Source organism: Megascapheus bottae, chromosome 4 (assembly GCF_031878675.1).
Source record: "Megascapheus bottae isolate mThoBot1 chromosome 4, mThoBot2.hap1, whole genome shotgun sequence".
Lineage (NCBI taxonomy): Eukaryota > Metazoa > Chordata > Mammalia > Rodentia > Geomyidae > Megascapheus > Megascapheus bottae.
The window spans coordinates 64326429-64343410 of record NC_143512.1 but is presented as its reverse complement, the minus strand read 5'-3'; the positions used below and the strand labels follow the sequence as shown (position 1 = coordinate 64343410).

Genomic DNA, 16982 nt, shown 5'->3' with positions numbered 1-16982 from the left:
TTGCAACAAACCCCAAAAGATATGGAAACAAAGAACCTTAATTTGTTTTGTTGTTGTTGTTTTCTGATGACAGTGTATTCTTTACCTCATATACAATGTACCCACATGCACTCTGAGAGAAAGATGGGTGGAGGGCACAGAATCATTGGGAAATGGGTGAAAAAGTGCAGAGAAAAAGAAGCAGAGCCCATCACCTACACGGGACATTGATGAAAGTGAACCATGCAACCGTGGGCAGAGATAGGAGGGAGGGAATGGGAGAGAATAAGAGAACTGGCAATAGTATGTAAAAGTAAGGAAATGAGCCGGGTGTGGTGGCTCATGCCTATAATCCTACTCAGGAGGCTGAGATCAAGGATCCAAGTTCAAAGCCAGCATGGGAAACTAAAGCCTGTGACATTCTTATCTCTAATTAATCACCAGAAAACCACTTATGGCCCGGTGGTAGAGCTAAAGAGCTCGGGGACAATGCCCAAGCCCAGAGATCAAGCCCAAAGAACACCACCACCAACAACAATAATAATTAAAAAAGGAAATGTATTTATTACCTGATGATGTAAACATAACCCCACTGCATACACCTCAAAAACAATAAATAATAATAGTAGTAAAACTAGCAATAAACAGGACTAGAAATATGGTTCAAGTGTGGTAGAATGCTACTAGCCTAGCAAGGATGAGGTTGTGAATCCAAACTCCAGTACTGCTAAAAAAGGAAAGCGAAAGAGAGAGAGAAAAAAAAAAGGGAATAAGAAAGTGGGTATAGGGCCGGGAGTTTGGCCTAGTGGTAGAGTGCTTGCCTGGCATGCACGAAGACCCGGGTTCCATTCCTTGGTACCACATACTTAGGAAATCCAGAAGTGGTGCTGAGGCTCAAGTGGTAGAGTACTAGCCTTGAGAAAAATCCAAGGACAGTCCTCTGGCCCTGAGCTTAAGCCCAGGACTGGTAAAAAGAAAAAAAAAAAAAAAAAGAAAGTGGGTTTATAGTGGCTGGGAGTTTGGCCTAGTGGTAGAGTGCTTGCCTGACATGCACGAAGACCCGGGTTCGATTCCTCAGTACCACATACATATAAAAAAGCCAGAAGTGGTGCTAAGGCTCAAGTGGTAGAGTTCTAGCCTTGAGAAAGTCCAAGGACAGTGCTCAGGCCCTGAGCTCAAGCCCAGGACTGGCAAAAAAAAAAAAAGATAAACTCATATGTAATATCATCAGAGGCAGTTAAATAACCTCTGTTCCACTTGGATTTGCTAGAAAATCCATGGACAGTGCTCAGGCCCTGAGTTCAAGCCCAGGACGGCCCACAAAAAAAAAAAAAAAAAAGTGGGTTTATAAATGTCAGACTTGAGGTTGGGAGTTTGACCTAACAGTAGAGTACTTGCCTAGTATACACGAAGCCCTAGGTTCAATTCCTTGCTTGCCACATACACAGAAAAAGCTGGAAATGTGCTGTGGCTCAGGCAGTAGAGCGCTAGCCATGAGAAAGCTCAAGGAAAGCTCAATGCCCAGGTCCTGAGTTCAAGCCACAAAACTGGCAAAAAAAAAGTCAGACTTACCTGATATGCTACTTCATATAAACAGCCATCCTTTCCAGCCAAGAAAATTCTACCGTTATCCGTGGAGGTTATTGTCAAAAGGTAAGTATTATCCGTGGGAAGAGAATATAATGGATCTGGAAGCAACTGCATTCCACCACACATACTGTCATTAAGAATTCCAGAACCTATTTTTAAAGGAAAAAAACAAACATATCAGTTCCTCTGCTTTTTAAAGTTTAAAATGATCTTACAACTATCTTTATATTCCAATTCTTGAATTCTTTTAAAAATGTCTACCTCCTTTCAAAACTGCTTAGTACATAAAGTTTGCTATAGAGTACAGAGAGGTGGTTTAGCAGTAAGTGCACTGGCCTCACATGTGCAAAGGTCTGGATTTGATCTCCAACACCATGAAGTCAGTCAGAATTGCAGGGGGGGAGGGAGTGTGGGGGAGAGGGTAATGGGTACCAAGACATGTGAAAGGGTATCAATGTATGTGAATTAATGCACCTTCTATCTGGCAAATATCATGTAACCCTTTTAGTAATTACAATAAAAAAAAAAAGTTTTGTAAAGATAAAAAAAAAATGCAACATATGGTTACCATACCTGTTTGCAAATTAGCATAGCTGAGTCCAAGAATCACTATATCCACAGGGGTAGCCAATACTAAGAGGTACCGTACATGAGGCTGAAAAATGCCTAAGGTAAACACATGGAAGAAGTTATTTTCTGAAACATCTAGCATTTGAGTGTGGTTTTATCATTAAAATGTGCTACTTGTGAAGTTCATGAAAAGTCTTAGTCATTCTAATATAAAAATATCACTGGCCATTTAAGTAAAAACTAGCAAAAAAAAAAAACATTAGGAAATAATCAAACATTTAATTATTTAAAACCTATGTTACAATATAAAAATATAAAATAGATTTAAAGAAAAAAAATTTTTTTCAGGGCTTGAACTCAGGGCCTGAGCACTGTCTTTGGGTTTCTCTCTCTCTGTCTCTGTCTCTCTCTTTCTGTCTCTCTCTCTCTCTCCAGTCCTGGGCCTTGATCTCAGGGCCTGAGCACTGTCCTTGGGCTTTTCCTCAGGCTGGTGCTCTACCACTTGAGTCACAGAACCACTTCTGGCTTTTCTATGTATGTTATATCCAGGAATGGAACCTGGATCTCCATGCATGCTCCTAGGCAAACACTGTATCTCTAGGCCAAACTCCTGGCCTATCTTTGGGTCTCTCACAGCTAGAGCTCTACCACTTACGCCAAAGTACCACTTCCAGCTTTTTTTTGTGGGTCATGGGGCTTGAACTCTGGGATTAGGCGCTTTCCCTGAGCTCTTCAGCTCAAGTCTACCACCTTACCCCTGGAGCCACAGCCCCATTTTCCATTCCTATTTTTTAGTGATAAATTGGAGATAAAAGTTTCTTTTTAGTGTTCAGGCTGGCTTTGGACCACCATCCTCAAATCTTAGCCTCCTGAGTATCTAGGATTACAGGAGTGAGCCACTGTGCCCAGCACTTCCAGTTTTTTTTATGTTTGTGGTACCGAGGAATCAAACCCAGGTTTGACCCACTAGGTCAAAGTGCTGGCCCAAAATAGATTAATTTTATTAAAATATGGACACTTGCATTTGTACATGTATGTTCAGGAGCATTATTCACATTCTCTTTACACATAACAATGTGACATATCCATGAGGAGGAATAGATTGTGATTCAAAGCCAGCCTAGGCAGGAAAGGCCTAGAGGCTCTTATCTCCAAAAAAACTACTAGAAAAAGCTGAAGTGACACTGTGGCTCAAATGGTAGCTCATTAGCCATAAGTAAAAGAAGCTCAAGGAGGCAGGGAGTTTAGCCTAGTGGTAGAATGCTTGCCTAGCATGCACGAAGACCCAGGTTCGATTGCTGAGGCTCAAGTGGTAGAGCACTAGCCTTGAGAAAGTCCAAGGACAGTGCTCAAGACTTGAGCTCAAGCCCAGGACTGGCAAAAAAAAAAAAAAAAGAAGAAGCTGAAAGACAGTGGCCAGTCCCTGCGTTCAAGCCCTAGGACAGGCCAAAAAAAAAATTAATTTCTCAGCCAATGGCTGGTGGCTTATACCTATAATCCTATTTACACAGGAGGCTGAGATCTGAGGATCTAGCTATCCCAGCTAGGAAAGTCTGTGAGACTTATCTCCAATTAACCATTCAAAATGTGTGAGAGGCTCCAAGTGGTAAAGCACTCTATGCTTGAGCACAAAAGCTCAGGGGCAAAAAAAAAAAAAAAAAAAAAAAAAAGCTCAGGGGCAGCACTCATGCCTTGAATTCAAGCCCTATGACCAACCAAAAAATATAGAACAAGCTCTCGCTTAGGTAGACATATTAAATTATGCTTCATTTAAAATCTTTTAAGGTTCAGAAAGGTTCACGCCTATAATTGTAGCTACTAAGTGAAAAGGCTGAGATCTAAGTATAAAAGCCAGTACAAGCAGGAAAGTCCCTGAGACTCTTTTATCTCCAATTAACCACCAGAAAACCAGAAGTGGTAAAGCAGCAGCAGCCTTGAGCTGAAGAAATCAAGGACAAAGCCCAGGCCCAGAGTTCCAGTTCTACTATGAGCCCAAAAAAAAAAAAAAAGAAAGAAAGAAAAAGAAGCAGCAGAAGCAGCAAAAAAGAAACAGAAATTTAAGAATTGTATATGATGAAAACACAAATAGACTGTTACTGAGAACAGTTAAATAGCCCTAATCATTTTATATATTTCTTATAATTCAGAATAAAACATTAATGGGAAACTCAACTATTTAACATGTATTACTGTTCAGTCTGGAAACATTTTAGAGTCTCTGTGCATAGAAAAATAATTTCATCCTTATATTTTTAATTTCTTACCGGCTTTTGGTTTCACAAGCCCCACAGCAAGAATAGTCTCACTAAGTCCATCAAAATAGGCAAGGTCTCCTCTGTCATTAATAGAAGAAAAACATCTTATACATATGAAGAAAGGTCTTATTTTATAATGCTCTTTATCAGTGATATACAGACATAGAATATAGTGAAAACTATGATACTAGTTCAAAACCAAGACCTGGAACATAGGCCTACCTAAGTATAAACATAAATGAGAACAGGGGCCGGGAGTTTGGCCTAGTGGTTAAAGTGCTTGCCTAGCATGCAGGAAGACCCGGGTTCGATTCCTCGGTACCACATACATAGAAAAAAAGCCGGAAGTGGTGCTGAGGCTCAAGTGGTAGAGCTCTAGCCTTGAGAAAGTCCAAGGACAGTGCTCAGGCCCTGAGCTCAAGCCCAGGACTGGCAAAAAAAAAAAAAAAACAATGAGAACAACATGCAAAGCTGTACCACATTCCACCTGGGCCATGAGCACAATGATAACCAAGTAAAATCACTCAGTTGCTGGAGCACTGGCCAGAGTGTAGATTAATGGCCTCAAAAGAGAGAAATCCCCCTAAGAGCTCTCTTGTTCCTTATCCTTTTGAGGATAAGTGAGCTCTCAATAGATATCATGTCTGCTAGTAACTTGATCTTAAAATTTTGAACCTCCAGAGAAGTAAAAAGTGAATTCCTATGGTCTACATAGTGTCTATCTTGTAGCAGCAGATTGCACTAAGACACATAATAAAACTGGACAGTTAGCTGGACACAGTAACTACTCAGGAGGCCGAGATCTGAGGGTCAAGTTTCAAAGTCAGCCCAGGTACTAGTCCTTGAGACTCTTATCTCCAATTAACCACTAGAAAACCTGAAGTGGCACTGAGGCACAAGGGGTATGGAGGTAGCCTTGAGCTGAAAAGCTCAGGGACAATGCCCAGGACCAGAATTCAAGCCCCATGACGGACAAAAAAAAAAAAACAAACCTGGACTACTTGCTTCATGTAGGCAAGACTATTCTTATTCTTATTCAGAACTATTTCTAGCAAAACAGTGTGGAATATATGATAGAACATTATTTATGAAATGAATGTAACTGAGGGATACATAAGGAAACCTAGTTGCAGGAAGCAATAAAAATCATATAAATTCCAGGGACAGCACCCAGGCCCAGAGTTCAAGTCCCACAACCCACAAAAAAAAAATCATATAAATTTCATTCATACTAAAGCAAACCAGTCTTAAATACATACCCATCTTCATAGTTCCACATGAATATGTCACTGTCAATTGTAAGCCAAGCTCTGCTGATGGGAGGGAAAACACCCATCATGCAGTTACACTGCATATCTGAGGTAGTATAGATGTAAAGTAGAATTTACTTTTCTGAAATTTGTTTCAGTAGCTTTTGACTTAAAACTAAGAATTTTAAAAGATCATGAACTGGGAGATATAAAATGTAGTTAAAGTGTTGGCAAGCATGCAAAAGACCCTGAAAAAAATGTCTAATTAGGGCCGGGTGTTTGGCCTAGTGGTAGAGTGCTTGCCTAGCATGCACGAAGACCCAGGTTCGATTCCTCGGTACCACATACATAGGAAAAAGCCGGAAGTGGTGCTGAGGCTCAAGTGGTAGAGTGCTAGCTTTGAGAAAGTCCAAGGACAGTACTTAAGCCCTGAGCTAAAGCCCAGAACTGGCAAAAAAAAAAAAAATGTCTAATTAGGTAGCTGTGAATACATATATTATTTATATATATATATATATATTATCTATATTATATATATACACACACACATAGACACACATATATATGCTGACACATATATATATACATATATACACGTTTGTGTCTGTGTGTGTGCTACTGTCACTTATTCACTCAATAATAATAATAATAAAATTAGCTGGGCACCAGTGGCTCATGCCTGTAGTTCTAGTTACTTAAGAGGCTGAGATTTGAAGATTGCAGATTGAAGCCAGCCTGAGCAGGAAAGTCTGTCAAACTCTTTATCTCTAATTAACCACTAGAAAACTGGAAATGACGCTATAATTCAAAGTGGTAGAGTGCTAGCCTTGAATGAAAAAGTTTAAGGACAGCACCCAGCCCTAATTCAAGCCTCATGACGAACGAAAAGAAAGAAGGAAAAAGAATAAACTACTCAGATATTAAATGTATCTTCAATAAGATGCAAGTGACTTATACTCAATAAATTAAACAGAAAACAATAGCTATAATGAAATTACAAATTTTTAACATTTATCCAACAGTTAAATGCAAAGTACTAGGATACGTCCAAACTGCTCAACAAGTTCTGGCGGGAGAGGAACTCTTCGGATAGAGCTGATCTCTGGAAGGTTGGGTACAGACAGCAAACCAGGACCTTGTAAAGGATAATCCATATCTGACATGCCAGAAACAGTGGGACTGCCTACAAAAAAAAAAAAAAAAAAAAAGCACATATTTAAATTCATCAACTGTATTTAGAGAAGCATTTTTAATACAAATACCTAAAAATAAATAAATACTTAAAAATTGCCCAAGTAAAAACTACAAACTGAATAAAGGAGCTCTAGTCTGATACAAAGTAGTCTGAGAAATGTCACTGTTAGGGAGGGAACAGTTACTAGTTTTAACTCTGACAGGGAGATTTTTTTTTATTATTATTATTCAACACTGGACCAAGATATAACTGAGTACCAGTCCAATTTCTGGGAAGAAACATTTGGATCAAAACTTTCAGAGATTTCAGTCTATAACTGTTTAGCTCTATGAGTTGAACAAAACTCACTGGGAATCTTCTTCATGTTCTGGACCTGTAAAGACTGGAGCGAATTGCTCTACTTAGGTTGTCGTTTCTGATACTGATTATACATGACTGACAATCTAATTATTACAGCTCTCAGAAATACAAAGATTTCCTGCCACTAGTGGCTCATACTCTGTAATACCAGCTATTCAGAGGCTGAAATGTCAGATTGAATCTGTGAGACTTATCTCCAATTGATCAGTGAGCTGCTGAAATTAGATATATGTCAAGGGGCAGAATACCAATCTTGAGCAAGAAAGCCAAGCTAAAGCAAGAAGCCTTGACTATATCATGCCCAGTATTAGCACAAAAATGCAAAAATGGCTAGGCACTGGTGGCTTATGCACATACAGATCCCAGTTCAAAGCCAGGCCAGGCAGAAAAGTTCCCCTGAGACTATCTCCAATTAACCACCAGAAAACCAGAAGTAAAGCTGTGGCTTCAAGTGTTAAAGCACTATAACAGAGTAAAAGTGCTTGAGGAGAGCACCCAAGCCCAGAGTTCAAGCCCCAGCACCAATTAAAAGAAAAAAAAAGTTAGGGAAACTGACATACAAAACAATGATCAGTAACATGCCCAATTATGTTTCCTTCATATTACTATGCACTCTACCTAGAATGTATTTTTTTTTTCCTCAAGGATCTTATACTTTTGCCAAGGGTTAGCCTTAGACCACAATCCTCTTATCTATAGCTTCCTGAGTGACTGGAATGACAGACCCATACCAACAGGCACTATTTGTTTTGTCCAGAGGAGAGGGAAAAGGGAGCTGACATCAACCTGCAATCTTACAGACTTCTGCTTCCTGAGTAGCTGGAGTACAGGGAAGACCTACCAAGCCCAACCTTTCCAATAGCTCCTTTTAAAAGAAAATCTTGGATATTCCATTTAAACCTAATAGAAAATTTCAATATAATATTGCACACAGAAGTAGAAACAAAAAGGGTGCAATCAATAAATAGCATCAGTGAAGATGGAAATGATTATGAAAACCTAAAGGAGAGTCTTGGAAAGCTTGTCAGGCAGAGAAGTACACATCAGAAATGATAAACAGGGGCTTTCTTCAGAAGCCATGCTAAGTTCAAGTCAAGGAATTGAGAACTGAAGAGAAGAGATTAGGTTTAAGGGAAAGGTGTGTGAGAAGAGATTATATACTTAAGAGGACCAAAATATATGGACTTCTTTTCAACTTTAGAAGACAATAGAACAGACTTTGATAAAGCAAGCAAACTTGGAAGCAGCTGTCAGATGAAAATATCTTTATTTCTACCATTTCCGATGTTGTTTCTTAATGATTCCTATAAATTATTACAAATGTACTCTTTTGTTTACATGGTACAGATTATCTTGTCCTCTGGTTCCTGCTCAACAGAAATCTCATGTCTTTCTTTCTTATATCTGGATTTTTCTCTGGTTTCCAAGTTATAAAAGATTCACTCTCAGGGGCCGGGAGTTTGGCCTAGCGGTTAAAGTGCTTGCCTAGCATGCATGAAGACCCGGGTTCGATTCCTCGGTACCACATACATAGAAAAAAGCTGGAAGTGGTGCTGACGCTCAAATGGTAGAGCTCTAGCCTTGAGAAAGTCCAAGGACAGTGCTCTGGCCCTGAGCTCAAGCCCAGGACTGGCAAAAAAAAAAAAGATTCACTCTCAGGATACACACTCTACAGACATAATGTTATAGTATATAGATTGAAATGTATTTATGACATACAAACTCTTGGCTTAATTTTAATTATGTGCCAGTGATTGTATATAGAGATTCCCTTCTTAAATACTTGTTTGTTAAACATGACATTTGAAATATGATGTAAAAATCAGTATTAATAGGGCCAGGAGCGTAGCCTAGTAGTAATAGAAGCCCTGGGTTCGATTCCTTGGTACCACATACACACAATAAAGCCAGAAACGGCGCTGCGGCGCAAGTGACAGAGCACTAGCCTTGAATAAAAAGTGTCCAGTGCTGAGGCCCAGAGTTCAAGACCCAGGACTGGAAAAAAAAAAAATCAATGTTAATGAAAATCTTAAAAAAAAAAAAAAGATTCACTCTCTAGCAAAGAATGTAAATCCTTTAGCCTCAAGGAGTTGTTAAACCTTCAAAGAAATCACTTCGCAGTCACCAGGACATTGGTTAACACATGCACTTTACTCTCTCTGTGCTCTTTTCTGTTCTCTTTATTCCACCAGTAGATATTTTAACACCTCGGAGAAACTTCATATTATACTGTCTACATATAATAAAGCATATCTTGGGGAAAAGATGGTAGATTTCCAAATTCACTTCGCTTGCCATTCAATGTTTTTCAAGTATTAACACAACGATGTAGGGAGACAGGGCAGCAGCAAGAGAGGCTCCTTAGGGGTCAGATCTTGGCCTCTTTGTGCTGCAGCTGAGTTTGTTCTTCATTCTTGCCCTCTCAAACAGCTACAAGGATGAAAAAGGGCATGGGAGAGAAACGGAAAGGTGCTGTGTGCGTGTGTGGTTCTTTGAAAAGCAACCAACTGCGCTCTCCATCACGGGCGGTCCTCGCGGGGATCAACTCTGGGGATAAAGACCAAGTTGAAAAACCAGGCCAGAATCCTTTCGGCCGAGAAAGCAGGGCTACCCAACGGGCACCGGATCACTCACTTGGGGCAGGCACCGTCAGCAGCTCCGAAAGGTCCGGATACATGCGGTCTTCTTGCAACTGACGATCGATCAGTCGCCCGGCATTTTCCAGAGCTTCCTGCAGAGATGCGGCCGACGTAGAGGCTGTCATCGCTGCGCCCAGCAGAGACGACGGCATCTCAGAAGCAGGAGGCACTGAGAGGTCCAGAAAGAATTGAAAGGCCAGGAGAAATAGGAGAAAGCCTAAGCCGCTACCTCCAATCCGCGGCCTAGGGCGCGCGCGCCAAACGAGCGACCGGGCGCCGCGTCGTGACGCACTTCCGGCTCCTGGTCCTGAGAACTGGCGGACCCCAGTCCTGAGAACTGGGGAAGCGGAAGTTGTGGAGGCTCTGGGGCTAGGTTGCAGGGGAGGGTTTGTGGGCGGGGAACCAGGTTGTCTAGGGGAGGGCGGAAAAGGAAAGGAAGGGAAGGGAAAGGGGGATTGGGAGATCTGGGGAGGGTGTGGGCGGTAGGTGGGGCCGGTGGGGAGGGAAGGGAGGCAGTGTGGTCGGTGGGGAGGGAGTGTGGCCGGTGGGAGACCTGCTGGGGTTCTGGTATTCAGCTCGTGCAGGCCCTTGGCCTCGAGCTTCCCTAGTAGAAATTCCACAACTCCCAACTGTTTAGTAAGTGTATGCACATCAACTACCTAAGTACCCTTAAATTCACTCGTGTGTGTGTGTAGTAGAGTTTGAACTGAGAAATCCAGTGCTCTTCCCACTTGCTCTACGCCCCCAGCACAGTTATGAAGAAGTGGTAGCCTATGACATAAAGATACCCTGGTAAGCCACAATTTTAGAGTTCTTCGTGAACAGTGATGTAAACTGAAATTCACTACGCTTTCTTATTTTTTACCTGTTGCTGTTGAGTTTGTAAAACTTACTATGAAATAGTGTTTGATGCCGTATTCGCTGCATACAGATGCAATTCATGCTCTTCCATTCCTCTCATTGCGTAAAGAGGCCATGCATACGGTGTCATCTCTGTGTGTCTACTTTGTGTCAGGCAAATACCTGTTGCTGAGGCTTATCAAACTACTACAACATTTCACGTCAAGGTGAGAATCAAAACCAACGTATCACTAGGACCTGGCATGAAGGTGTAGGCCTGTGGCAACATGGGAATTGCAGGGCAGCTTGGTCTACATGGTGTAGGCATGTCTCAAAAATAAAAATGCAACACTATAGTTTTACTTGCTTTTTCTTAAACTCTGCAACCAGACTTTGTAAGTGATAGTTTCTTTTTCTTGTTTGGTTGTTTTTGTTTTGTTTTGCCAGTTCTGGGGCTTGAACTCAGGGCCTGGGCACTGTTCTTGAGCCTCTCTGTGCCCACGTGAGCCACAGCATCACTTCCGATTTTCTAGTGGTTATTTGGAGATAAGAGTCTCACAGACTTTTTAGTGTTGGGGCTTGCTTTGAATCTTGATCCTCAGATTTTAGTCTCCTGAGTTGCTAGGATTACGGGCTTAAGTCACCACACCCGACTGATAGTTTCTTTTTTTTTTTTTTTTTTTACTAGTCCTGGGCCTTGAGCTCAGGGAGTGAGCTCTGTCCTTGGACTTCCTCAAGGCTAGAACTCTATCACTTGAGCCTCAGCACCACTTCTGGCTTTTTTCTATGTATGTGGTACTGAGGAATCGAACCCCGCTCTTGCTGCAAGCTAGGCAAGCACTCCCAGCCTAAAGTTAATTACACTAAAGAATTCAAAGCATCAGATTTTTTTTCCCCTTCTTGAGGTATTATTTAGAAAATTGTTTTGAGGCTCTCATGGGAATTTATTGAATAAATTACCTTCATGTTCTCCAAAAATATTTAAAATTTCCCTGTTACTCTTAACAACTATTAATAAATTACTTCATATGCAGACAAATCAAATCCAGGGGTGGGAATGTGGCTTGGTGGTAGAATGCTTACTAGGACGCATAAAGCCCTGGGTTCAATCCCTCAGTCCCACATAAACAGAAAAAGCCAGAAGTGGTGGTGTTATTCAGGTGGTAGAGTGCTGTCCTTGATAATGCCCAGATCCTAAGTTCAAGCCCCATGACTGGCAAAAGAGGAGAGAGAGAGAGAGAGAGAGAGAGAGAGAGAGAGAGAGAGAGAGAGAGAGAGAGAGAGGGAGAGAGAGAGAGAAGCTGAAAATGTGGTTCAGTGGTAGAGTGCTTGCTTAGAATGCATGAAGCCCAGGGTACAATTCATAAGTACCACATAAACAAAAAAGGCCAGAAGTGGTGCTGTGGTTGAAGTAATAAAACATTAGCCTTGAAAAAGCAGGTTCAGGACAGTGCACAGGCTCTGAGTTCAAGCCCCTAGGATTGGCAAAATAAAATAAAAATCAAATCCAGTGGCTTATCAATGCTAGTAAGCACTCTACTACTGAAATCCTCCCAACACCTGTCAGTTTACTTTTTATACTTTATTAAATTAAAATCTATCTTGTTCTTTGGATCTTTTTTTTTTTGCCAGTCCTGGGCTTGAGCTCAGGGCCTGAGCACTGTCCTTGGACTTTCTCAAGGCTAGAGCTCTACCACTTGAGCCTCAGCACCACTTCCAGCTTTTTTGTATGTATGTGGTACCAAGGAATCGAACCCGGGTCTTCGCCCATGCTAGGCAAGCACTTTAACCACTAGGCCAAACTCCTGGCCCATCTTTGGATCTTTTTTTATTTCATGCTTTTGTAACTATCTTTATTTGGGAGATCACATTTATTAAGCTATATATAACTTCCAATATTGACATTTTATCAGCCAATAGAAAAATTATACCATCAATAGCATACCTATATGATTGAGTTTTTTTTCTTTTTTTTTGGCCAATATTTTTTATTTTTGCCAGGCCTGGGGCTTGTACTCAGCTCCTGAGCATTGTCCTTGGGCTTTCTCAAGGCTAGCGCTCTGCCACTTGAGCTACAGCACCACTTCTGGCTGTTTTCTATGTATGTGGTACCAAAGAATTGAACCCAGATCTTCATGCATGCTAGGCAAGCACTCTACCATTAGGCTAAACTCCTGGCCCTGGCACTGAATTACTTGAATCACATCACAATTTCCAACTTTCTCTATTGAATGTGGGACCAAGGAATCAAACTCAGGGCTTAGTGCATGCTAGGGAAGCACTCTACCACTAGCCTATGCTCCCAGCCCATAACTGAGATTTTTTTTAAGTATTTCAAGACTGTTAGGGTTTATGGTAGGCATTACAAGTTTTCAACGTTCATGTATTTTTCCCCCTCTTTGTGTTGCTCTACTGAAGCTTGAACTCAGAGTGTTTTGCTCTTGCTTGATATTCTACCATTTGAACCACAGCACTACTCTGTCTTTTTGATGGTTTATTAGACATAGGATTGTCTGGTTTTCTCTGCTGGGCTGGCTTTGACTCACTATCCTCATATCTCATCTTCCTAAGTAGTTGGAGTTAGAATACTGAGCAATGGGCACCTGGCTTCCAGGTTTTCCTTGAAAATGGGATATTCTGCCACAACTTGATGTTTTCATTGAGGTGGTAAGATTTCTTCAGATCTCAACTTCCTGACTAGCTAAAGATTTTCTATTGATTTTCAAAAAATAACAATAAGATGTCAACCATGTCATGAGAAAAGGTATCAATGTTTGTGAAGTTATGCACCTTCTATCTGGTGAATATAATGTAACCCTTCTATTAATCACAATAAACATTTTTAAAAGAAAAAAAAGGTGTCAGAATCATTTGTGAACCAATTTTTACAGGTAAAAAAATATTATTTCCTGGGACTAGGAGCATGGCCTTGTGGTATAGTACTTACACTATAGCATGCACAAAGACCCAGGTTTGATTCCTCAGTACCACATATACAGAAAAAGCCAGAAGTGGGGCTAGGATTTTGGCCTAGTGGTAGAGTGCTTGTCTAGCATGTACGAAGACCTGGGTTTGATTCCTCAGTACCACATACATAGAAAAAAAGCTGAAAGTGGTGCTGAGGCTCAAGTGGTAGAACCCTAGCCTTGAGAAAGTCCAAGGACAGTACTCAGGCCCTGAGCTCAAGCTCAGAACTGGCAAAATAAAGCCAGAAGTGGTGTTGTGGCTCAAGTGGTAGAGCACTGGCCTTGAGGAATATCCAAGAACACTGCTCAGGCCCTGAATCCAAGCCCCAGGACTGGCAATATATTTTTCCTGAAAAATCTAACCCACATTATAAATGACTTCTTTTAGATCACTGCCATATTTTGATATAAATCAGAAGTACTTTTTCTGACATGGAAATGTAAAAATTAGATCCTCTTCTACACATAATATAAGCTAATAAAATGTCTATATATTTCTGCCATATAAAGTATCTTGCCACATGAATATCAGAAAGACATTTTAATGGTAAACATTTAATAAAATGTGTGATACTTTATTTTTTATTTTATTTTATTTTATTTTTTGCCGGTCCTGGGCTTGAGCTCAGGGCCTGAGCACTGTCCTTGGACTTTCTCAAGGCTAGCACTCTACCACTTGAGCCTCAGCACCATTTCCGGCTTTTGTCTATGTATGTGGTACAAAGGAATTGAACCTGGGTCTTCGTGCATGCTAGGCAAGCACTTTAACCACTAGGCCAAACTCCCGGCCCTGTGTGATCCTTTTTATAACCTTTCTTAAGGAAAAAAATTTCTAGTGGAGGGCATATAAATATAAGTGATTACTGTGATTACTACATTTTTTTCTAACTGCTTTGACTCTAGCGGTTTTACCCACTGTTGAAATGGTAATTGGAAGGCCACTAGATGGAGGATCTCCAGTGCCCAAGGTTCTTGCCCAGGCAAAGATGTCCAGGAGACTCTTACATCAGTTAACTACCTCAAAATCAGAAAATCCATTGTGGATGTTCAAGTCCCTGAGTACAGCAGCTTAGGGACAGTGCCTTTTGCACTAAGTTCAAATCCCAAGACTGGCAGAAAAAAATGCTGTATTATCTCAAGATTTAACCTACAAGTTTTGACCACTGAAGAGATGAAATAACCATGAGCTGGAGGCCATGGAGTAAATAAGCTGCATTTATAAAGTTTTGTTAGAGTACCTAATACCCTTTTCTCTGTGCTCAGGAAAGAGCCATTGGTATGAATAGTTTGGTAAATGTAAAATGAATTAGACTTGATTGTTAAAGTCTACATGACTTTTGTGGTTGGTTAATCTCTTGAGATGAAATAAAACTTTTTCTCGAAATATTTAACATATTGCACATAAGTAACTTTTGCCTTCAAAATTGCTTTCCTTCTTTGTTTCTCTTACTCATTTAAGAAAGACTGATGTGTAGCCAGACATTTTGCTATTGAAGTGACTGTGTCACATAATTGAGGGGAAATAACTTAGTTGGAGAAAAGTCTGTACACATTTACTAGAATAAATGAAGATTAGTATGAGTGATTAGGTAAAATCAAGAAAATGGAGATTGGTAGAGAGGTTTCAGAATACCATGTTCAAAAGCTGTTTAAGGTAAAAAAAAAAGGTTAGTTTTGTAGGAAATAAAAGTTTGGAATTTACGCTAATAGTCTTGTTTTTTTGTTTGTATTTTTGGTGTTTGGGGTTCAACAGAGCTTTATTCATGATCCCTTGGCAGTCTGTTACTGAGGTTCATCCCCATATCCCTGGTTAATGAATTTGAAAACATTTGAAATGTTTTCAGAAGCATAGTTTTACTAGATGACTTCTGGAGTATACTGTGTGTGTGTGTGTGTGTGTGTGTGTGTGTGTGTGTGTGTGTGTGCTTGAATTCAGTGCCTGAGCACTGTCACTTGTCTTTTTCTCTCAAGGTTGTAACTGTGTCACTTGACTCAGCTCTATTTCTGTCTTTTTGGTGGCTAATTGGAGATAAGAGTCTCCTGGACTTTCCTGCTTGGCTTCAAACTTTGATCCTCAGATCTCAGTCTTCTAAGTAGCTAGATTTACAGCCATGAACTACTAGCACCAGGATATAGGATGGTAGTTTAGAGTTTCACAAATACAAAAATAAATGATATGCTTAAGGGCATCATCATTCATAGTATCAATAAGGAGTCACATTTTAAAGAATCATGCTCAGTGGCTTATTTCTGTAATTGTACCTACCCAGGAGTCTGAGAGCTGAGGATTGTGGCTTGAAATCAGGTCAACAATTAATCAGGAAAATGCCAGAAGTAGAGTTATGTCTCAAGTTCCAGAGAGACAGCCTCGAGTGAAAAAGCTAAGTGCCTGTGCTCAGGCATGAAATTTAATCCCCAGTGGTGGCACAGACAGAAAAAGTAAAATATCACAAATCAAAATCAATATAAGTTAGGATTATATTAGATATGCTAATTAATTGTTTTGGAAATCTTGCTGTATAAACAATGATAGCTAAATCAGTGGCAATCTTTGGTTAATGGCCTGTACTTCTGAGCATTTTATTAGTCTCTTAGCTACTCAGGTCCTTTTGGCTTCTTCCTGAGAGTAGTGGAGATTCTTTTTATTTATTTAAAAGTAGTGGTTGTATAAAGGGGGTTACTTAAGCAGGTGTACAAAAGGGGTTCAATTCAATATGTCAGTTTTTGAGTACAATGAATCTTGATCAGTGTCACTTCTTTCAGCCTTCTCCCTTATCTCTCTCAATTCCACCCAACCCCTCAATTTACTTGCTTCACTTTTCACATATTCGCTGAATATTACGACTGCATCCATCTCCTCTTTGTCTCTCCAGTTGTCTACCCCATGACTGTATTACACTTTTGGCACAGAGTACATCTGATGAAGCAAAGAAAACTTCAGAACCTAGGAATCTGGGATTAAAGACAAACAAATGTAGTAAGACCACATCTGTGTTTTTTTTTTTTTTTGGCCAGTCCTGGGCTTGAGCTCAGGGCCTGAGCACTGTCCTTGGACTTTCTTAAGGCTAGAGCTCTACCACTTGAGCCTCAGCATCACTTCCAGCTTTTTTCTATGTATATGGTACTGAGGAATGGAACCCAGGTCTTCGTGCATGCTAGGCAAGCACTCTACCACTAGGCCAAACTCCCAGCCTCCCCCCCCCCATCTGTGGTTTTACTGCCTGCAATGGAGTGCTGGAGATTCTTCAAATCAGTTCCTTAAAATATGCTCAGTAGAGCCGGGAATGTGGCTTAGTGGTAGAGTGCTTGCTTATCGTGCATGAACCTCTGGTTTCAAT

At 40.6% G+C, this 16982-nt stretch overlaps 1 protein-coding gene across 1 annotated transcript in view; it reads right to left on the bottom strand.

The window, feature by feature from the left end:
* Nup155 (nucleoporin 155) overlaps positions 1-10358 on the bottom strand; it is a 52182-nt gene extending 41824 nt beyond the window's left edge. The window contains exons 1-6 of the mRNA XM_090332030.1: positions 9834-10358; positions 6690-6827; positions 5654-5750; positions 4404-4474; positions 2143-2235; positions 1552-1718 (exon numbers count right to left, since the gene is read on the bottom strand). Of these exons, the coding sequence (XP_090188156.1) occupies positions 1552-1718; positions 2143-2235; positions 4404-4474; positions 5654-5750; positions 6690-6827; positions 9834-9990 (723 nt within the window). The 5' untranslated portion in view covers positions 9991-10358. The remainder of the gene's footprint in view (positions 1-1551; positions 1719-2142; positions 2236-4403; positions 4475-5653; positions 5751-6689; positions 6828-9833) is intronic.
* Positions 10359-16982: the final 6624 nt, after the last annotated feature.